The sequence below is a fragment of the Prinia subflava genome, chromosome 1 (assembly GCF_021018805.1).
Source record: "Prinia subflava isolate CZ2003 ecotype Zambia chromosome 1, Cam_Psub_1.2, whole genome shotgun sequence".
NCBI lineage: Eukaryota > Metazoa > Chordata > Aves > Passeriformes > Cisticolidae > Prinia > Prinia subflava.
This window is the reverse complement of record NC_086247.1, coordinates 57,931,145-57,955,152: the sequence shown is the minus strand read 5'-3', so window position 1 is coordinate 57,955,152 and position 24,008 is coordinate 57,931,145. Positions and strand designations below refer to the sequence as shown.

Below are 24,008 nucleotides of genomic sequence, written 5' to 3'. Positions count from 1 at the left end.
TTTCTTTGAAAACTGATAATTTATCATTTTTCCTTCTTTTGTTTTCATTTCTGGGGGTTTATTTGATGGTAGTTATTTTAGTCAGAGAGTAGTAATCACAAAATTCTTACTAGATGACTTGGAAAGGAGAATTTTTTTAAAAAAAAATTTCTGTTCAATAGCTTTCTTCAAGATTTTGCCAATGACAGGTATGGAATTTCTTAAGCTTTTTCAGATAGCAACATGTCTGTGTTTAATTCATAAATCAAACCATCAACATATGAATCAAAAACCAAAACAACTAACAAACACAACCAAAACACACCCCCTCCCCCCATTCTGAATTACCTTTATTCTTGAAATGGTAGAATTAAAGGTTCTTGAAAGCTTTAAGTGACAAATTTATCTCTGTCTTAAATGTAGAATCTGAGCTAGCACTTTTGCAAATACCACTTGTTCCAGAGAGAACTGGAACAAATGGTATTTGTTTGGAACTGGCAGAACTTTAGTGGTCTTCAAACTTTTTTTGGTGACAAACCCCTAGTAGTAAGAGATTTTCAAGTATACAGCCTAATACATGTTTATTTATTTATTTATAAAATACATACACAGACTACTGTACTAATGCATTTTCTTTATAAACCATATACAAAAATAGAAATTAATAAGGATGAGATATGGGTGAACTAACAAACATTTTTTTAAATTGTTTTGTTTTGTTTATTAATGGTGTAAAAAATTATTTTCTTTCTGCACCACAATGGGTTGTATTGTAGACTCTATGAGTCCACAATCTTCCCCCATTTTGAAGACCACTATTCTAAATAAAGAAAGAAAATGGAGTACAGTAGGCAACGTTGCCAGTTTCTGTATCATCCCAAAAAATTGATTTTTTAATTCATTCCATTTCAGAGTGAGACTAATCAAACAGGATAAAAGAAAAAAAGAGAAGAAGAAATAAAAGTGTCCTGTCAAAGAGAAGTCTTTTTTATCCATTGAAATTGTGTGATATCATGTAAATCCAAGTTGTACTTATTAAATACAAGATTAATTATGAAAAACTGCTGATGAAAAGTATCAGATTTTTCTTCATTCCTTGTTTAAACTCTTTTCTTCTCATATTTAAGGGTTATCTCACAGACTGGTTTGCAGAAGGGGAATACAGTTCCATTTTCAAGAAAACTGTGTGAGAAGAGATGTTCTAAATTTGTTGTATTCAGAGAAACATTTGTTGGAAGGGTGTAGACCCAAATTCCTTCTGCACTTGCAAAAGACAGTCTGTGAATGACCAGAAAATGGATAAGAGATGTTATTTTAAGGGACTAAAAGGTTCCATTATCCTGATATCACACAGGAAAGTATATGTTATGCCTCTCTGTAGGTGTTTCATCACAAAAGAATGTATTTCAGTTTTTCATGTTTCAGCTTCTAGCCCTGTTGAAAGAAATAAGTCCATATTAATATGCAATTCAGGGCAAAAGGAGCCTATCTGAAGGGGGAAATGGCTGGTACAGAGTTCTCCATGTCTGCTCTGTACCTGTTTTAAAGGACATTTATTTATTTAGTTAGTTTTACTCTGTTCCTGTGGGGCTGCATGCCCTTTAGCAGTGAGCAAACAGACTCTGCTCCAGGAACACATCTCTCAGCTTAGTTTCATCTATAAGGAAAACAGCTCACACACTCAAAAGTCTGCTCCAATTTGCAATCCAAAATGCAGTAAGTGAGGGCAATTGGAAGATTCATTTTAGAATGACACTCCTAATCTGAATTAAACCATGAATGTAGATGTGCTGATCAGCTTGGTGATTCATTTCAGTGTTTCCAAATGTCACACTGTGCATAACTGTTATACTCAGCCAGAAGTTTGGATTTTCTAGATTCTAGCCAAAAAAAAAAAAAAAAAAAAAAAAAAAAAAAAAAAAAAAAAAAAAAAAAAAAAAAAAAAAAAATCATTCACAAAGAGATTGTGGCAAAAAAGTGCATCTGTGATCACATATGACAGCACAGAATCAAAAATGTTTTTAAAGAAGGCATAGAGAAGAGAAACACCACTCTCGTATTTCTTCCTTCCCACCCTCAGAAGCATAGATTGCTTTCCATAAATAAGGAAGCCAGTGCCTTCTCCATTTCATAACTGTGCTGTTTCTTGCAGTTCAAGGAATGTTTTGTTGAAAATGTGGGAGAAACTCATGGCTGTTTCGAATCCTTCCAGTCTTTATCTACACAAAGAGGAATTAATTCACTTAGTTTTTATGGGGTATAGTTAGAATAGTTGTCAATGGCAGAATTGGGATAAGACAAGACTAACCAAAGTAGCCAAGAAAGAATGTACAAATGCTGGTCAGGTTTTGTTTTCATAAGAAAGAATTTAATTGAGAAAGGTGTGGAGGTAATTTACCTTAGGTTCCTCTATGCTGGGGAATTTTTAACTGAGAATAATTTACCATTTTAACTGAGACTGAATAATCTCCTCTGGTTCAAGGAGAAAATAATCGAGATATATTGTCTCATTTTCTTACACACTACAACTGAAAGCAAGCCAAGTCAGTCCTGAATATTAAGGAGTTTCTTTTTCTCACCGAAACTGTTCCCCCACTTTATGCTCCATTGTTACCCACGGTTTACAGACTCAAAGCATCATGGAGTGTTTGAGGTGGGAAGGGACTTCTGGAGATTGTCTTGTCCAACCTTTGCCTAGACAGGGCCACTTACAGCCAGTTGCTCAGGACTTCTGCTTTTGACATACAAACACATAGGCTAACCACAGAAGGGGGGAAAGCAAAGCAGAAGTTTTCTTTTCTTGTCATTGGAACACCAGCATAACACAATTCAGAGGCAAAAAGCTTTTTTTTTGTCTGTTGAAGAAAACTGTCCAATGCTTCATGTAGCTCTTGAAGCCTTAAGTTTTAGCTTTCAAGTTTTCAGTTTCTGTGTTGCTTAGGTATAGTTCTGAACCTCATATTAAGTACTAGTAAGCTCTCTTCAAAGAGTAGGTAGACAAAATAAATCCTTTTCCTGCTGGATACCAATGACAATTTTCAGGCCCAAAAACATAAACAACGGCAGACTGAAGGGAGGAACAAGGATGGGACCTCCCAACCTGAAGCTGTAATCGGACAATTACAGCCCAATGTGCAAATGGACCAAAACTTATAAAAATGTAATATCTGGTGACTGCGAGGGGGGCGCATTTTGTGACCATTCTTAGTGCCCCCTGGGTGCAGCCTTGCTCAGGTTCCTTCCAAAGCTGAACTGAACCTTTGTCTCTGATTGTACACTACTGTTTTGGACAAGACTGTTAGATATTTTCATGCATGTGTCTTTTTTCATCTTGTAATCTCAATTTGAAAATGTTTCACAGTGCTTAAACTGGTCTATAAATGAGTGATCTCCTTTCTGCCACACCAACCCTCCTCAGACTGATCAGTGTCTTACATTGGCCTAAAGATGTTAGGCCACAGGAAGGAAGTGTTTCATACCTTGCTGAATGAAATATTCTGGGTTCAAATAAATTGCTCTAAAAATCAATAGAAAAACTTCAGCTCTGAATGTGAAAGAGACGGGCCAACAAAATGTGCTATATGAAGAGATTTCCATGTAATGGATAGTTTAAAACTACAAAGAATAACATTGTATGTATTGAATCAAGGAACATAATTATGTTGGATTTTCTTGCTTATGTTTAAAACCAATATTCAGCTGACAACCAATATAGAACTAATAAAAGTACCTTTCTAATCTAAAAGTGTAGTTGTCATTCCATGAAATAAAATAAGCAAATGTTGTTACTCTAAGAAAAATTCAAAGCCTAAACTCATTTAAAAATCAATAGGACTCTGACCAAGTAAATCCAACTTCCTAATACTAAGATGCCATTTGACATAATTGTTTATGGTTATTAGGCTTTCCCATTTTTTGAAAACATTTCATGTTTTATTAAATGACAGTCCTTTTCTTCCTTTTTGAGTTTACTTGCTATCAGAAATGTAAGGTTCTGGTGAAAGGATGTAAAAATACACACTAAGTTTATAAAAAAATAGCTACAGAATTCCAAGGTAATGGAAGATGTGCTCACCTAAGAGCATGAGCTACTACTTTACTAGAAAGAGCTTTTACCAAACTTCACATAAAGACATTTTGCAACAAAATGAGACATAAAGCCAAAAAAATATGGTGGTGAAGATTTCAGCAGTTGTATGAAGTTCAAAAATTCAAACTCTCTACAGAGTGATATCTATTGAGACAGAAAGCAAATTTGACCAGTCTCTAAACTGCAAACACTGAGTACTTACTTATAAACACTTTTGCATAAGCTTTTAGCATTCAGCAATGCAGATCCTGAGATATCTCCTTAAGGTCTCATTGCTAATGAGAACATGCAGTGGCCATTGTGGTCATGCCTCATTTATTGTGTGGATGTCTCACTCCACAATGATGGTTACTGATTACATTTTGGCATAAACACACTTGGTAGGTACCACTTTCTGTTTCTCAATACTATTGCAATGGTGTCCTTAAAATTATGAGTGACAATAAAAGATCTAGGAATTTTAAAACTGAAAGTACTCTCTTTCAGAAAAGGAAAAATGTGAAGCTCGCTCTTATATGATGTGACACAGCACATTTCCCAGAACAGCAAAATCAGCTGTTTTGTGCCTACTTGGTCTATTACTTTTTTTTTTTTAAGTAACTATAACTTGAAACTTAGCCATATGAATGTCTGCATCATCCTGCAGAAGAAACGTCTGACTGTCTATAAACATTTGTATGACTGTTTTCAACACTACCCTTTTTCTGTTACTCTGCTGTTGCTTGACTAAGGTAGACTGCACATCTGTATAGAAGTTTATCCTACAGATAAATCATGTGTCTTTCAATTACTTTACAAATAAAGTTCTGTAATGCATTGTGGATGAGAATAAGGAAGGTCAGAGAAAGTGCTGAGAGGATTAGAAAGCAGAGCAGGACAGTTTATTAAGATTAACAGCTGCAAACTTGATGTTGCTCATGCCAAGATGGATTACACAAAACAGGTGAATCCTTTCACGAAGTCTTATATCTTCCATATTCCTTATTATAAGGAGCTTACTCATAACCCTGCAGCAAAACCCTGTGCCCTTCTCGCCCAGCAGGATTTTTAAGTGCTCAGTCAGGCTGGCTAGGCTGAGGCTGGCTGGTTGAGTGGGTGACTCCTGCTAGCCAAGATCACCTCAGATTCGCCTTAATGTGAGCACTGTAATTGCTGACTGCCTGCAATCGTAAGCATTGATGGCTGATACCGTCTTCATTTCAGAGTATGGGGCAGACAAGCCACAGGCTGACAGAAACCCCTAAGGCTTTTTATTAAAACACAGCCTTTTACTGGGGAAAATAAACAAAAAAGATCATAAACAAATGTCCAGGCTTCCTCATCATTCACCTTCCAGAACAGCTGCTGTGCTTCTCAGTACTGTCCCAAAGGCAGCAAGGGGACCCACCTCAGTAAAAGCGGCCCTAAAGACAGTAGGCCTCCCTCCTACACTAGCACTGCCCCCGCCCGCCGGCAGAGCCCGGGCTGGGGGGCAGAGCCCGGGCTGGGGGGCAGAGCCCGGGCTGGGGGGCAGAGCCCGGGCTGGGGGGGCAGAGCCGGGCTCGGGGGGCAGAGCCGGGCTGGGGGACAGAGCCCGGGCTGGGGGACAGAGCCCGGGCTGGGGGGGCAGAGCCCGGGCTAGGGGACAGACCCCGGGCTGGGGGGCTGAGCCCGGGCTAGGGGGCAGACCCCGGGCTGGGGGCAGAGCCCGGGCTGAGGGCGGACCCGCCGGCCCAGCGGGCAGGCCGGCTCCTCCGTGCGCACCGCGGGCACACAGCCATCGCTGCCGTCCCACCTGCGCTCACCCCCGCCCGGGCTTTTCCGCACCCGCGCAAAGGAGGATCCCTGGCTGCATTTCATTTTTAATTGACTTACAGCCTCCTCCCCAACACCCCCGCACGGCCCCCGCTCCTCTCCCCGCCTCGGCTGCGCGTCCAGACACACTTTTCTTGTTGCAAACGGCGTGAGCATCAGGTGCGGGCAAGGAGGAGCAGCGCCGACCCCGCCTCCGAGGCGCTGCTGCGGCGTGGGGAGCCCGGGCAGGGGCTGCGGGGAGCCCGGCTCCCCTGGCTCTGCCCCCCTCGGGAGTCAGCGGCTTTCCCTCGCCGGCTGCTCCCCAGCTTGGCCGCCGCAACAGCGGTGCAGAGGAGCCGGGGGATCCCATCCTGCTCCCCCCGCGCTTGCGTGGCACAAATCTTCCCTTCTGCACGTCGCTCGCCGCCGCCCCAGCCGTGCGCTTCGCTCGCTGTCCTCTCTTGCCGCCCTGCCCTCGCCGGGGCCGCGGTGCTGCGGGAGTGAGGTGCCGGCTGCCGCGGCTCTGCAGGGCCAAGAGGGGACAGGGACCTTTCTGCTCAACCACTCCTCCTCACCTCTTGTTTTCCATTGAGACCGTTTCAGGTCCTCTCAATACTCTTATTATTCGTATGTTTTCTCTACTGTGTTCTCGTTCCTTCCTGCCCTGACCAGTAGCCCTCCGCAATCTCGTCACAGGGATGGGGTTTTGGGGTGGGATGTAGCTGGGGAGGAAGATAAGTCCTAGACGCGGGAGGAGGGCGGGAGAAAAAAGGAGAGATTTTGCAGTCGTCTCTGGGCTGATTGGAAGAGGTAATCATTGTATCTGCGGCCGGAGGATTAGCAGATAAACTTTTATTGCTCCCTTTTGTGCTTGTGTGTGTGCGTGTCTTTGTGCGTGCGTGGGTGTGGGTGTGTAGAGGAAGAAGCAGCCTCTCAAGGGGGAAAATCTTTTCAATTTCCCTTTGGCAGGTGCAGGTCAAAGAGGAACTCATGACCATTTTGTCTGATCCATGAACTGATTAGGAGAGGGGAAGCGATCCCTCTCCTCTTACCCTTCCTTTCCCAGTTTTGAAATCATTCCTTCCCCACCACCGCCGCCCTCCCGTCCTTCCCCTCCTCTTCCCCTTCCCCTGCAATGAATGAATGGAAGAGTCTCCACGGCTTTCTTCTACTTCCCGCCCTGGACTGAAGAAGTGAGGGTGCATCTATCTATCCTCATCCATCTCTTTTTCGCTCCATCCATTCCCGAGGGGATTTCAGATCGTGCAATGTGTTTTCAGCCTCTTGCCGCTGCTACCACTTGATACTATGTTATGCGCAGGGAGAGGGTTTTGCAAAAATGAATTTATTCGATTTTAAAGGATTTCTTGTCTAATGGGGTTCTCATTGCACACAAATATGACTAAATCCCCTATTTGGTAAATCTTTCCCTACCCCACCCCTCCTCTTTGGGTTCCCTCCCGCCCGCCCCCACCCCTTCAGAGGAGCAAGCACAGGGAGCTGATGACGGACCCATTAATCCCTTCTTCAATGCATCAAAAGAAGCCGAAGGGCTGGAAGTCGCTGGGCTCGGAGTCCTGCAGGAAATGCTTCGATCTGCTTTTGGTTCTGTATGAAACTGGTGACTAGGGGCTCGGCTCGCTCCGCCGCCGCCGCCCGCCGGCACCTGGATGCGCGGACCGCCGCCGCCGCCTTGCCCGCCGCGATGCACCGCTCGTGGCGGTGCTGGTGATCGCTCGGGTGTGATGGGATTGAGCCGGCGGTGATCATTTGAAGGCGGTGAGGGAGAGCGCGGGAGAGGAAGGGCTGCTCCGCTCTGCTGTGTGTGGGCTTCGGGATTTTTTTTTTTCTTTTTTCTTTTTTTCTTGTCTTTTTCTTCTTTTCCTACTTCCATCCTCTCCCCGCCACTGGAAGTCCTCCCGTATCTAAATGGAATTAGTGGAGACCGAAGCCCCTTGTGTAAGGAACAGACATGACCAATGGGCGCAGCTTCTTTCACAGTGAGTATCCATCTCCCCCTTCCCACCCCCAGCCCGCTCACGGGCTCCTGCCCTCCGCTGCCTCCGCTCCTGGCGTACGGGACGCCCAGGCTCCCGCGGCGCGGGGGCGAACTCCCCCACGCACACACCGCATCCTCTCCCCCAGCACGCTGCGGTGCACCGGAGGGCAGCCGGTGTCTGCCAGCGCCGCGGGCGGGCGGGGGGCACGCTACCGGGGCTGGAGGCTTTCACCTGGGCGCGACGCGCCTGGTGGCGTTCGCCGCTCCGGCAGGGAGCGCAGAGGAGCTGCCCCCGCCGGCAGCGGCTCGAACCGGCAGCCGGGGCTGAGGGGGCGCGGGGCAGCGCCGGGAGCCGCGGCGGGGGCGGGGGCGGCCGCACCGGGCACGGATCCCGGAGAGCTGCGGGGCGGGGGCGGCGCCCTCGGCCGAAATCCACCAGGATTAGCAAGGAGGCACCAAAATATGTCACCTGCTCTTGCAAGAGCTTAGGGGCCCCACGCTGAGCGGTTGGACCCCCTTTCCTGCCTCTGTTTTGCAGAGGGTCCACTGTTCTGAAGGGCTGGACTGGTCCCAGTTCCTCCCGGCACTTCTCTGTGCGCCCACACCTGTACAATAGCGCTATGGCCAGGTATTGCTTGTCCAACAACTCTTTGCCCGGCTAAGCCGCTTCTGTGCCAAATCACAGCCTCCTAAAAGCCCGTCCAAGAGATAAATCACTTAATGTACAGCTTATAAGGAAAAAATGTACAGAGCCAAAAATGATGGAAAGATGCGTAATCAGAGTGGCACTAGAAAGCGCGATTATAATGACACCCTTGACTAGGAGGGAAATGGGGAGGAGAAAAACAGTGAGAATGCAACAAGAAATTTTGTGGAAACTTCGAAACAATTCCCAAATCGAGATAATCACAATATTGTCACTATGCTGCCAGTGCTTCACAAATGACAGTTTTCAGTGAGTGAAGGTTCCATGGTTGGTCTCTTTGGGGTCTTTTTTTTTCCCCCTCTCTGAAAAGCACAGTTCTTTTTCTATGGCTTAAGGAAGAAAAAGGTGAGAGATCACAGAATAAAATGGCCTGCCTTGTCTGCTTAAATAAAATATATTGTGTTGGCTTTTCTCAGGAAGATCACAATTTTAATTACTTTCTGGAAACATGTATATTTTAGAGCTACTGTTATTAACACTAAAGCAAGAGCCTTTCTTGCTTTTTTTTTTTTTTTTTTTTTTTTTTTTTTTTTTTTTTTTTTTTAATGTGGGAGAAGTGTTTCACTTTATCTATCCATATGTTAGACATTACATGTCCACAATAAAACCAAACCTCCCAAACCGCTTAGTTTATTACTCTCTGCTTGTCTATTAGACTTTATCATCAAGATTATTTTGACTGCTAAGTAATAACAAATACTGATATAATGACATGTAAGTATAGCTCTATGCTTTGGGAAAACAGCTCTGTGATTTGGAAACCTCTTTTCCAGCAGATACATCTGGAACTGAAAAGACCTAGGTTTTCTTTTTATCATCTTGGTAATAATACATCTGTGACTTGGACCAACTCTTTACTTCTCTGAACTCCACTTTTTTCCATACAGAAAATGAGGGGAGACCTAATAGATATAGATGCTTGAAATGAACCTGTAAGAATCGGATATGAAATGTTATTAATTGCCTAAAAGAAACACTTCTCACATGGAGTTTGTTTGGCTATCTGTGTCCTATTCTAGCTTCCACAAATTTGTGGGCAGAAGGAACACTGGCAGCTGATTCCATATTTGAAAACCAATCCACTTTAGACTATTGAGAAACTAGGTGTAGGCTGGTGAAGATTACAGGCATAGGTGCATTATGATCACTGCATGAAACACAGCTAAAGTAAATGAGCAACTCAATAAAGTGATGATTTCTGCCTTGCCTTTGGATTTTGACACAGTTGGAGGCAGACTCCCAGCTAGCATGTACTTCCAGAATTCATCCCTGAGGACAGTAAGGGTATGGATGGCTAGGTAGCATTCCTCTCTGAGCAGAAGGTGTGGTGCTCTCACTGAATGCCCATGACACACAAGAGTTTTAACTCTCAGTGCTGCCAACGTCTGTTTTTAGGGGCTGTGAGCCTGACCAAGAAATAGTGAATTTGCTGCCAAGCCTTCATTTTCCCAGAATTCCAATCTTACCCTGCTTAATAGGCAGCCATCATCCATGCCTCAAACCCTCTGTTACATGGGAAAGGTCAAAGACGTAGAAATAGGGATCTCAGTGTTAGCAGAATACTGGAAATGTGGAGAGTGGCTTCCTTTGTGGTGAAAATTACACACAAATTGCGATGAAAAGGTGAAAATGTTAAAAGCCCCGTCTTGGAAAGGATCATAGTTACTAGCCCATGGTGTCTTTTGTTGTCTCTTGGGGAAAATAAGAAGAAATTATTACTTTCTATTACTTTTATTAATTGATCAGTTCCTCGTCATAGTCATCAACAAAATGGTAGCTGGCTGACCCAAAATGCTCTGAATAAGCACACAACTTCACTTCCACCTTAAAGTCAGAGCAGCCTAGGTGCTGTGTTTGGGCCTAATGCCAAACTAGCCGGGGCAAAGTCCTAAGCACTCCAAGAACTGATGGATCTGCTCTCTTCTGCCCTTGCTATTCCACTTTCTCTGATAGCCAGAGAAGATATGAATGATGACAAGAAAATCAGTGTGTGATTTCTTCATTGAATAGCTAGCTAATCACTTTGATCTTGCAAATTAGTCTCACTATGACTGCACCAAGGGTTTGCCTCTTAGCCTTTTCTAGTCAAACTGTTATATTTGGAAATTCCCAGGAACCCAGTAATTATCTCCAGGTCAAAGTCTATTTCAGAAAAGTTGCATTTGTTTCCAAGAGGAATGGTTGTCCTATCACGGCTGGAGACAGTAGATACCTGTTTGTAAAATGGGCTGCAGGTTCACTGCAGCAAAAAAAAGCAACACCCTCTCAACAAGTCAAACTAGATTAATGAGATTGTTAAGCACACACAATAATTTACTTCACTAGAGATTTGAAAATGCTTTGATGGATGTGAAGAACCCAGCCCTTCACTTCCTTCCTATTCCCAGTACTCATTTTCAAATTTTATTATGCCATAGTGAGAGACATTAGTACATACAGTGGCAATGAAATTTAGTCTCCCTCTGTTAAAAGCCACTTTTCTGTTACTGACACAAACTATTATTATATAAATAAGTATTGATAAAAATATTTTCTCTAATATTTATGAAAAAGGAAAAAAATAGAATGAGAACTTCAGTGCCTGTGGATTTTGATTCAAACCCAAAAGATCTCCTCTTTATTTGCATACATTTGCAAAGATAAATACTTAGAAGAACAGACCATGGAGAAACTTGTTTATACAATATATGCAATTAAAAGATGCAAGTAAATATGAAACTTTTTCTTTGCAGTAATGCTATTTCATTTGTATTCTTGTGAGATATATGAGTACAAGTGATTTGATTGCAGAAACTATCACTCTGTGATATTTAATGCATATTTCTCTTTCAGTTGTAGCAAGTCTAATCATCCTACATTTGTCTGGGGCAACCAAAAAAGGAACAGGTATGTAAACTTCAGACATTTTTGTCAGACAATTTATTAGAGACCAAAATATGGATTTGAGTGTTTAGTTTTTGAAAATTTTAGTAGCCCATTTACTTCCAGTGTCTGTCCTTTGTCCATTTGATTGGAGTACTCATGTGCCTGTATGCACACAAAAAATCCAGAGGTGTTTACCAGGCCCCACCTGACTCTAGCTAAAGACTATAAAATACTCCCACTTTCAAATTGGGAAGTCCACTTTGGGCACTTGCCTACACTGAAGATCTTTTTTCCAGTTGAAGTATAATTAAAATCCTGAAATTTGTTATCACAGGTGCATTTGTGCATGAGGAGTACAGAAAGAGGTTCTTGAAAGCCTTGGATGCTCAGTGTGAGGAGAGCCTAGCAGGGACTGCTGCTAAGCACAGTGTGTCTGAACCTGTGTCTGAATGCACAGTCCCTGCAGGCTGGAATTCATTGTAGGAAATTAGGCTCCATGTCATTCTCTGCCTGGATATGGACCAGGGTGAAAAAGAAATGCTTGCAGAGTATAAGTCAGACCTCAGACAGTTAATATCATCCTTAGAAGGTGCTTGTTTTTCTCCGTTGATCCTAAAAGGGACCCTCAAACACCTTTATGCACCGGGGGCTTAAGTTATATGGGACAATTCTTTGATTATTAGATACTTCATTCAGAGCAACACCAGTCTTGAAACTACTGTCCTTCCTTTTAATAGCAGCCTAGATATATTTCCTGAAGAATCTATCTCATTTTAGCCTACTTGTCAAAGCAAGATGCTCAGGAGGGGATCCCTGATCTTCAGCTTGAACTGGCCCAAACCTTTGACTCCAGTCTCTCTGCCAGAGAACAGAAAGAAATGCAAGAAATTCAGGGCTAGGAAGAAAGCAGACAAGAATGTCTGACTGCTCCCTGATGATTCACTTAGGAGAAGGAAAGTTCTGGGCTGGAATTCCTGACCTCAGAGCTATTTATTAATTTTACAGCAAACAGTGAGATAAAAATAATCTATGAACCAGATTCCAGGAATTCCCCTGTCTACCTCTGTCCAGTGAATATAGACTAAATATGCTGCAGATTTGAAACAACTTCTATATAGGATCATAATTCTCTGAGTTATTTCCTTCATTTTGTGACTGATATATTCCTGTATTATGGCATGAAGCTTGCTGATAGAGCACATGCTTGAGCTTTTTGAGATGTATGAGTAGGAAATTCATGCCTTCCAATTCTCAAGCACGTGCTTTCCCTAGCAGGTTATTATTTTAAAAGCAATGCAAATTTATTTTCCCCTAGACATCCAAACCTCTCCTCTGCTTTGAGAAAAAATTTTGAGTAAGAATTATATGTTTGTACCCATAAAAACCAGCCTTCTTTTCCCCTAGATCAATAATCATACTCAGTCTCAACAGAGAAAAGTTTGAGGCCACTCAAAGGGCAGAAAAGGGGCTGGTGTATTTATCCTGCTACATAGTTCTAAGTGTCACGTGGACATAATAATTTGTCAGCTAATGATAAAATGCTTAATCTCATCATTTCACAGAAAAGCAAACTACTTCCGAAGGGCAGAGACCAGTGCAGTGTGGAACTTGGACAAAATATGCAGAAGGAGGCATCTTCACTTCTCCAAATTACCCCAACAAGTATCCTCCAGACAGAGAGTGTGTCTACATTATAGAAGGTGATCAAAAGAAGAATCTTTTTATTTTACCCTCAACTGCATTAAAAAGAATAGGTTTTATTATATGTCAAGAGTAGATAAAGTCATGGTAATAAATCTTTTCAAGGCAATAGATTTACAGAAACTCTTGATTTCTATCTTGGTATAACTCATAAATTGGTTAAGCTGGTAAGTATGTATGACTCAGTAATAAACAGTACCATTTCTTTCAGGATATTTAGAAAATGAATAGAACCTAAAATGCTGTAATGTGACAGAAGAAAGGATATTTAAAATGAGTAATAAAACTGGACATGGGAAACAAAAATGCTTTTGACTTTCATGCAGGAATTTTAAACTTACCATAACTGAAGCAGGGATGACAAGCTTAGCTAGGCAAAGTACAGTAAAATAAATCATACAGAAAAATACCCACAGAGTGGAAATTGTTTTCCATCCAGTTGTTCATAAGAAATGAAAATGAAAAAAACCAAACCTACAAAATAAAACAAGAAAAGTATAAACTTCAGCACAAACAACTCTAAAACTTAGTTTTTAAAGATTATACAATTGCAGGCATGGAAAGGAAATACTAAAGTGTATTACAAATTATGTGGTTTCTTTTCATTAGTCTTAGTACAATGGATGTTGGAGAGATTGTTGTAGTAATCAGTCTATGGAAAGTGATAGAGATTAGATCCTATCAGAGCTCAGAACAGATGAATCAGGTACTATATAGTGAGTCCCTGGAATCAAAAAGTTTCTTTCATGAGTTGTGAATACATGTAGAATAAAACAGTGATGGTCTTCTATGCACGCCTGATTTAGAGAATTAATAATTAATTATGATGTAGTGAAGAATTACAGAAATAATTATTTTATGAAAGATACAGGTGGTACCAAGATATATTTCCAAATATATATAGCTGATTTAAATTGAATTAGCTGTTCTAGGCCCACACACACTATTGTACTTTTAGAAAGTCAAAAGTCAGAAAAATTACTAAATACCACTTTGGTTCTAGATAACTTGACTGAAGTAAGAGGAGATAAATGCATAGGTTCAAAATTTAGTGTGTGTTTTTTTTGTTTTTTGTTTTTTGTTTTTTTCTTCTGGTCACACATATCTTGCTAGATCTTGGTCTTTTTGCATATATTGATCAAATTTTCCAGCAGTCCTCTGAGACTGGGAAAAAGTATACCTGTTTTATCTTCAAAGATCTGAAACACAGGGTGTTCTGTCATTAAAGTGAAATGGTGTCGAAAATAACCCACCATTTCTGTAAAATTTAGTCCCATCTCTTAGGTCATGAGATGTTTTTCCTCATAGTAAGAAGGTGCTTGAAAGTCCAATATTACAGACTTTTGTCTTTATAATAGTAATTAAGTACATACAAAAATATAGTTAATGTGCTGAAAGATGCAAAATACACTGTTGAAATAATGTGATTTAAAATATCTTAAAATGGAAATGCCTAAGAACAATTAATTAAGGAAAGATTTAATCAACCAACTTCTATGACAAAGATAAAATTCCACATTGACAAGTTTAAAGCAAAGTGTAGGGAAAAGAGTAAACTCAACAGACATCTTGTTATAATTTATTGGAAAATTCAATCTTGCAAAATCCAGTTGAACACAATTTTTCTATGTCAGGGGTATTTTCTTCTTTCCATCCAATCCAAATCAACAGTTTGGATTGCAGCTGGTCATTTTAAAGCCCACAATGAACCATAGGCATTGCACAACATTTTCAGCTCTGATCTCCCCGTGTCTATTTCTGTCTTCTGAAAAGTTCAGAAATAGTCATGTCTGTCTGGAAAATGTGACAAAAATAAGCAGAGATATAGAAAGATATCTGAGCAATAATATTTTAAAATGTGGCAGATTTCAAAGAAAAGGCAAAAGAGCTACTGAAAGCCAACAAAAACTTTTTTTTTGTAATTAGAATGGATTATTTATCTTTTTTTTTTTTTTTGCAACATGTAAAATTACAGAAATTGATAAAGAAGTCTAGCAAGTATCAGCTTTTCCCCAAATCTTTTATATTTTGTGAAACTGATTATCATAAGACACTGATATTAAAGGATTGTACAAAAAATACTGATAGCAATGTCTTTGAAATCAGATAACAATCTACAGAAATTGTGGATTATCCTGACTAATGGAGGAAATAAATATTTTAGAATAAGACAGAAACATCTCTATGAGCATTTTATTTCTGTATTTATTATTGAAATTTCAATATGCTTGAATGCCAAGTACCCAACTAGAGGGACTGTTGATAAAGTCTATAACTCATCCCCCCATCACTATCTCCCCGTTGTATGTCTCAGGGAGTTCAGCTTGCCAGGACTGTAGATACCATAGTGAAAGCTGTATGATGTGAGTATAAATACATATATGAATCACCAGATTCTTTCCTGGCTGCTTGAATTCATTCTTTCATTTATTTGCTATCAAACATGGTCTTAGGGCAAATTCAAACAAAATTCCTAGTACTTTAGGAGTCTTTACTGAGGACTCCAGCTTGTAGCATGTTGTAAACAGTTGACTTTCATCTCAATATTTTTTCCTCCACATTGTTGTAGCTCAACTTATATGTATACAAGCCTTTTATCAAGCCAAAATTACTTTGGTGAAGTAAAGGAACTGGCAAAAATTGCCATGATCATAGACTGAATTTCTGAAAGAGAAAGGGATTTCTGATTGCAGAGGCTTCCATCCTAGCAGTCAAAGAACAAAGCAAACAGCTGGAAGTTTCTTAGATTATTTTGCTTTTCTTTTTCCCTTTTTTTTTTTTTTTTAAATTCTGTTTCAATAGTAATGATAATGAACTCTTGGGACAACTAGGAATTTTAAAGTCCAGGTTGAATGCCTTTCTAAAAGAAATCCTTAAAGTCATCTAGAAATCATGGACTCTGTACAAAAATTGTTATGCTAAAGAGGAGTGTCACAAGTGAGGCTTGGAGGAGGTGGATACAAATCCCCAAGGAACTGCTGATGAATCCCATCTGCCTTTCAAAATGCAATGAGATTTGTTCTTTTTGTATTTTTTCCCTTTCAATCTTATTTGGCCTATAGAAAACATAGAAAATGAACTGAGAAAAATTGGCCAAATTTCACCCTTATTTTGCATATTCATGATTCTAACCTGACAAAATTCACAGCTGCCCAGAACAATCACAGCAGTGACAGCAGATGCATTTGCCAGACTGCAGAACATTTGGCCTGTGTGCTACAAAAGGAAATTTGCACAGGAGATTTTGTAGGAGCAAAGGCTTTTATTTGTATTAAAACGTTTGGGCAGTGGGATAGTCATACTATACACACTATAACTTGAGAATTGGTTTAGTAACCCTATAAGTGAAATACCTGTAAAATTTTAGCCACTCTTCTACTTTTAATAATTATTTATTTATTAATATAGTTATGAACTAGAATTGCTTTACAGAGATATAAAATATATTTTTCACTTTACATGTTTATGGACATAATGAGTTATCGCTCTTCAAGGTTTCAAGTTCTCACAAAAGGCCATTAAACTCTTTCATGATATTTCACAGATGTTAGAAAATTGTCATGTTATTACAGAATGAAAAACTTCTGCTCAAAGTCTTTCTGTATTTCACAGTGATTTTTGTGTTCAAAAGTTTTCACCAAAACAATGAAATAACCCTCTTTTCAAATGAAGATAAATTTGATTTCCTTATCAATAATAGCAGGATAACCAGAAGGAATGAGGATTATTGAAACTATTAGTAGGGTGACAGCTCATAGAGATGGTAGTAGGTGTTGAGTTCTCATTTCCATGCAGTGTGGCAAATTGAAACAGATTTTTTCACTTAACTTCAGCTGTCACTACACAGACTTAGAGGCTGATCAGAATTAAAACCCTAATTGTGTAGTTTTGCTGCAGCTGTTCTACTGCAAGCTGGAACCCAATGATTCTTTTTCATTGGATGTAAAATCTCAAGATAGCACTTGTATAAGATAATTACATGAAAAACATGACAAGACCTGCAATCATTAAGTAGACCTTTCCATGGTACTAAACATTTTTTGAAGAAAGAAAATTGGAAGTTAAATATGGAAGTTGTAAGGTTTGAAATCAAGTCCTTTTTATGAGACAATATATTATTCAATATATTTCATTTGGAGCTGACAACAACTTTTCCTGACAATGTAGCCACAGAAGAAGTTTCGAAGATGTGAATGGGCTTTACCTGTGCATTAGGATACCAGAAATAACCACTCTATCCCCCCTTTTCTGACTAGATGGCCAGATGCCAATCCAGTCTGGAAGATTTTCATATTCTGGACTTTTTGTTTTATTTTTCTATAGGTACACACACTCACTATTAGTGACTATTCTGGATGTGTTCCCAGTTTATTTCTGTAAATTTTACTGTGACTTCATGTACATATATTTTGTTGCAAAAGCTGTGGCACAAGATGTGTATTTAAACTATAGCTGCTTGTTATACCTTGCTCTTAGCAAAGAATCCCCTTATTAAAGCCATGGCATAGGTGTGAAACTATATAATTTTTGCTAAGAAGAATTTAAAGTTGAGAGTTTGAATTATGGGTTTTCATCCCTTACGGTCATATCAGGAAGTTTTGATAAATTTTGTATTTTATGTAGATTCTTGCAAACATTGAACCATTGACTAAATATGAAACACAAAATGAAGAACAGAGGCACATTTAAAAGCACTTGATAGAAAGATCATGGATTTGAGTGTTGCACCCTGGGGTTACACACAGTTACAGAAATATGAAGTCTTCCTACTGGCATGGCCAAAATAATGCCAGAACGGGACTTTACATTTTAGGAGTGTGAACGGGCGGTGGTCCAGCCCTCAAACTCAATCCCCAGCCCTGTTCTGTCCCCAGTGGACAAGTGCTGCTAATAAATATTCAATGCTCCATTCTTAAAGTGAAGTAGCTTCTACTCATGGGACTTTAGGGAAAAGTGGAAACTCCTGAGCTCTCCTTGAGCTGATGTGATTCTCTCTGATCCTCTAGCAAGAGTTGAGCTTCTCTAGGAAAAGCCTCATCTTGACTTTGTTGAAAAATAAATAAAAGCAGAATAGTGTAAACTGTAGCAATATTCTGGTCATAAAACTGGTTGGCAATGTGAGATTCAGGAAGCTGCATGATTATGATAGTGGAAATTTTGCTTTTTCTCAGATCATGCATTCACTCAGCCAATAGCTCTCATGTGTAGGCCTGATTCTTATTTATCTACAATCTTTCCTTTTATTTTAGAGCTTCTTGTACCAAGGCTATAGCTGGCTCTAGGGCTCCTTTTCAACACCAAAAACTATCAAATAACTGAACTCTGAGGGAGCCTTGTGGCCATTTTTAACATGTTACATGAGTCGTGGATACAGAGAAGACCTGTTAAAGATTTAACTATGGGCCAGAACTTGTAACCCTCTTCTTGATATGAAATAAGGCAGCAGAAAAGAAAGTTTTTAAAGGATAAATATGTTATGATAATGACATAAGCCTTTTTTGAATCAATTCCTTTGTGGCTGTGGGAAGCACAGCAGCCATACACTGTACTTTGCTGCTGTATGTCACCAACAGCAGTGGGATAATCTATCTTCATATCTAGTTTGTGACATTAAAACATAATAATAAAGTTCTAGGCAGGTTAGGAGCATAACATATGAGTCATGAATGTGTAAGATTTTCAAGCCGTGACAAGCATTCCTAAGATTACCTAAGGTATTGTCAGGATAGAGTTTCTGATACCTGACTCTATGGTCCTTAGGTGAATGATGAACAGTTCTCAACAAATTTCCTGAAATGGAATAAGAGCATGCAGAATATGATCCCAAATTAAAATTCTTGATTACTCTCTTCTGTCCTAGCCTTGCTTACTTGAGTTTAAATAAATAATTTTTATAAAAGTGTAAAGTCAAGAATAGAACATCTGAATAAAATTAATCAATGATGTCTTCCAGGTATTTAATCTTTTACTATATATAATCTGAAAAGATTTACTTTGCTCTTCAAACCTCACCAAGGATAACATTATCATCTCCTTCATAAGCTTTATTATCTGACTTTACTTTTGAAATTTTTTTTGTACATTCAAAGTGGTTTCTTTTCCATTGACTGTGAATTTGGTGCAATTATATGTAAAACACAGACCTTTGCTTTTGCTATTGAATTTTTATGAGCATAAATATCACAAATTTTCTGTAGATTGGTATAAATAATGACAGGTCAACAGTAAATGTTTCCTTGAATGTGAATGTCTTCATATTGAGAGCAGTAGAAAAGGTTGCTTTAGTATGTTAAATTAAATGTTTCAATAAATATAAATCATCGAATTATATTAACATTGTAAGTAAAGCTGTTAAAATAATCTTTCCTTTCAAATAAGGTGTTTTTATTAACTTCTTAAATGCTTCTAATAAAATGAGGCTGTATTTCTTTACATGAAATAGTTGCAAAAAGGGATATGGCTATGTGCTCTTATGTAAAGATTTCAAAATTCACTTAATATCTTCTTATTCAGTTAATTTTAAATAATCTCTCTCTTTACGTGAGTAATGAGTTCTTTTCAAGAGCTTCATTTTAAAATGTTTCAGAATCCAAACAAGATATTTTTTCTGGTCACACTGACAGTTTTCTTTTTACTCTTGAGGAAAGAAATGTAGAGATTCTGACTTCTGGACTGGCAGCAGTTTCCATGCTAAGCAGTTTCCATGCTAATAACTCAGCATGGAGTTTGATTTTGCATATTTTCATGTGGAAAGAATGGTAATTCTGGCAAAGCTCATGGTAATACAAACCTCTTTTGATGTGTGTCAAGTGCAGGACATGATCCCATGAGAGATATAGAGGGCAATGACACAACAAATCCTTGTCTTAGCAGAAGGTTTTGTCAGCAAAAGGCTCCAGTGCACCATGCTCTGGACACAGAAGGCACAGTTTTTGCTATGGCCTGGATTAAGTGTAGAAAACAGTACACCTCTAGGAGGTTGCCTCTGATAAATGTACCAATCAAACCATGAGTTTCCCCCCTCATTTTAAGAAAATGCTATATTTCTCTCAGTTACTTTTTTTTTTTTTTTGCTTTATACAGGAGATGTTAGGAAATATTTGTTTTAGAGATCATCCCAACTGTCTCTAGACTCATTACCTACTATTAAAGATGGAATTCTTTTAAACATGTCTAATTAAGTAGCCACTATGAAGTTCCTTCAAGATTTTCAGTATATCATTTGCTCTTCATTTATCACCCTTATCTATTTCTTTCTTAAGTGAGAATTCACTGCATTTGCTCTCCTGTTTCCAATGAGAAGTAATTCTGAGTAAAGCAATCATGCTCCAGTTTGCCATTGACTGCAATACATATAGAAACATAATCTGTCCTTACTGTAGCACAGTTCTGATCAGCATTTTCTTCATCATCTTTGTTAGTACTAGGTATAAAAAAAGTATTCTGATTAACACCCCTCACACAAATATAAGAGAAAAACTTTTTTTCTAAATATGTAAGTTTCTTAGAAACATTTTATATTTGAAGAAATTGTTCCTGGCTGTATTTTCCTTTTCATCACAGATATCTCAGCTTTACTAAGCACTGCTGTCAAGAATGCTTTTTTTAAAGGAAAACAATAGACAAAAAAGCTGACAGTGTGAAATCTATAAAAAAAAAACAAATGTACTAATTTTCCAACAGGTTTTTAAACAAAAATTTAAGATGCATAAAAATTGATATATTTGATTTTCTTCAATTTTGCTTTAGTTTTTAAAGGTCTTGGGTTAGAAAATAATAAGATAATTTTCTTTTTGCCTCTAGCTGCTCCTAGACAATGCATCGAACTACACTTTGATGAAAAATATTCCATAGAGCCTTCTTGGGAGTGTAAATTTGACCACATTGAAGTGCGAGATGGACCTTTTGGCTTTTCCCCAATCCTTGGGCGTTTCTGTGGACAGCAAAATCCACCTATGATAAAATCCAGTGGCAGATTCCTGTGGATTAAATTTTTTGCTGATGCTGAACTGGAATCTATTGGGTTTTCTGCTCGGTATAATTTTACACCTGGTAAGTACAAACCATCACATTTTTAATAGAAAAAGCTTATCACTGTAACTTTTCTAATGATGTATAATCTTGCTGTGGAATAATACCTTTAGCTGGGACTTAGTTTATTGTCAAGGAAGGTGTTAATAGATAGGAAATTGATAAAAGTCCTATGTATCTTTTGCATAACAAGTAAGGCTTATTCAGGGGAAAGATGTTCATATTCTGCAGTTTTTAAAAGTATTATTTTCAAGTGAATGTTATTACAGGAGGTTATTCAAAATGCTTCATGGGAAGTTTAGTGTTTTATGCTTGACTGTTACACTGTGCAGCTTTTATTTCAAAAAGATCATTGATAAAGTATTCTAATAAAATATGTAATTATCTCAGAAAATTCCATCATTGCTCTTCCACTTCACCAATCATTTCCCCAGCTCAGGAGTGGAATAGTTCTCCTTCCTCAATAAAGCAAACTATTGCAACTATTACCAGAGGATGTGTGAGGTTCAAATAGTAACATGTATTAAACATTTTTCCAGAAAGGCTGTAAATCTTAATTGCAGTTGTACAAGTATTCCTTGTCACTGTTTATTTCATTAAAGTAAAACAAAATTCATAGTCATGTTTTCCATTAATTCCCCTGCTCCCTCACTTATTAACAAAAGATTGCTGATTTTAAGTTTCTTCTTTGGCTGCAGCTCCACTATACTGCACTGCAACTGCACTGCTGGATGTGACGTAGTTCTGTGACTTCTTATGTATTGAGTGATGAGTCATGCTTTAATATAGCTCACTCTAAAGCACTGTAATTATTATGCAATTTTGTCAATTATGTCACTACTTTTTTCAGCTACATTGTTGTATTAGGTTGAAAAATATTCTCTAGAATACCGTCTAAAATTGGCAGAGCCAAAATTCTTTCTTAATTATTCCAGTTAGCAGCATAGAAGTTGGCAGGTCTACATGCTCTGTATTGCTCTTCTTTCTGGTTTTCTTTCATTAATCCACAGAAAACACTTATGAAATTAACCAGCATAGTTAAATTTTCTTTCAAGTCAAGGATACTGTTTTGCAGTGGCTAAGCAAATACAGAAGGTTAAAACAGCAACAGAAGAGAGAATTTCTGTAGCAAATTATCTGATAGCCAGGTATATCTATAAAATTCAAAAACAATGGACAAAATTTTGTTATAACCATGCATTTCCACTCTGAAAAGTGAGTTAAATTATCTCTCTTTTCCCATGGGTCTGTAGGCTTTTGCCATTTCCTCACCATAAGTTCTTTGCTTTAGATTTCTTTACCTTTTTTTTTTCCAAAGGGTTGTTCCTTGTGGTTGTAAAGATATTCATAGCACAATCTACAACTTTGTCTAAAAAATTCTCAAGTAAAAGACAATTTCATGGATCATGTTCTATTCTCATTCCTTTTCTACTGATGTAAGGAGAATTTCTACACAAAGATCAATGCTGGTAAATTGGCACAGCAGCATAAATTATTACAGACTTCAGATGGAATATACCTTTTTTTTTCCCCTTGTTTCTATCTTTCTCCCCCTCCATACATTTCAATAGAAAGCTCTGTAAGTAGTAGGGAGTTTCTAGGAATATTGGCCAAAATGAGAATATGATTTGTCTGACAAGTACAAAACAACACTGCTGCCTCTTTGATCACCAATAAGAGGAGGAACTTCACATTCCAAATTATTGCTTGGACAGTCTTTTATTATGCAGACATGGATAAGGCATGATGTTTTGAGATCTATTGTCCATATATGTGAGGGGTTCCTGCTATACACTGGGAGGGGTTCCTGCCAACTCATAAAACAGAATAATGGCTTTTGAGATTGTATAAAATAGTAACACAGAGAGGACTCCACTCCAGAGTACAACAGAACAGCAGAGAGAAGACTCCAATACAGACATTATCACCTAGGCCACCTAGAACCAGCTTAGGTAATGATAACCTAAAAAATTAAATTATGAACAGTGGAGACATTGGAAGAAAATCTTTGGCTAACCTCTCTTTAAAGAACTTGAAGAAAATGATCCAAAGCAAAGACCCATTGGAAACGATTGCTGTCTCAAGCAGCTGAATGTTCAGGGGAGATGCAGTTTTCGTTGCCACTCATCTCACTTGTTGAAAGCAGGACACTTCCTAACTGGAGGCTGCAGAGGAGGCTTTCTTCGTCCAGAGAAAAGTGCAATCCAGCTGCTTCTCCAGTATCATCAATCTTTGAGGGTGCCCACCTACCCCTGACGTGTCTCTCATCTGCCTCTTTTGCATTTGAGATCTTAATGGAGGATAAGGAGATGTGATAGTAAATGTATGGGGGTGTGCCAAGATTTAAAAAATAAAAAGTAAATTTGACTGCATTGAAGATGCAGCCATTTATTGTTATTTGAATGGTACCTGGAGAAACAGGGAAAGAAATTATTTACTATGTCTTCAGGGTTTATAAAAGTAGTTAAATGGAAGAAGTTGAAAAAAAGATCAATTAGGGTATCATGAAAAATGCTGCAATGAAGATCTATTAGTCTGTGCAAATGGAAAGAGTCCTGCACCTAAGGCATTTTAAATCTAGTTTGGACTAAGTCCTATTAAAAGAAATTATAAAGAAAAATCCTGAGGGATAGAATAATAATTTGCAATTACTACAGCTTTTCTGTTCAATAAGTTCTTTGATTTCTTAGTATTGAAATTGCTGGAAATCCATCCACCAAGTTAAAAGTCCAGTAGGGGGCTGCAGTTTCAGAAACAAATATAACTTTTTTGCCATACATTCCTTTCCTTTTAAATAAACCATTTTCAGAGGTCTCGTCAGTACTCTAAAAGGTGAGATCTTGCAGAAGAAAAAACTTTAACAA

General features: G+C 38.8%; 1 protein-coding gene across 1 annotated transcript; it reads left to right on the top strand.

The window, feature by feature from the left end:
• Positions 1-7,343: 7,343 nt before the first annotated feature.
• On the top strand, positions 7,344-23,400 carry LOC134553218 (neuropilin and tolloid-like protein 1). The gene is made up of 5 exons (XM_063403067.1): positions 7,344-7,842; positions 11,380-11,433; positions 12,975-13,112; positions 20,917-21,165; positions 23,174-23,400. Exons 1-5 carry the CDS (start codon positions 7,815-7,817, stop codon positions 23,398-23,400), a joined length of 696 nt encoding a protein of 231 aa, XP_063259137.1. The 5' UTR covers positions 7,344-7,814.
• The last annotated feature ends 608 nt before the right edge of the window (positions 23,401-24,008 follow it).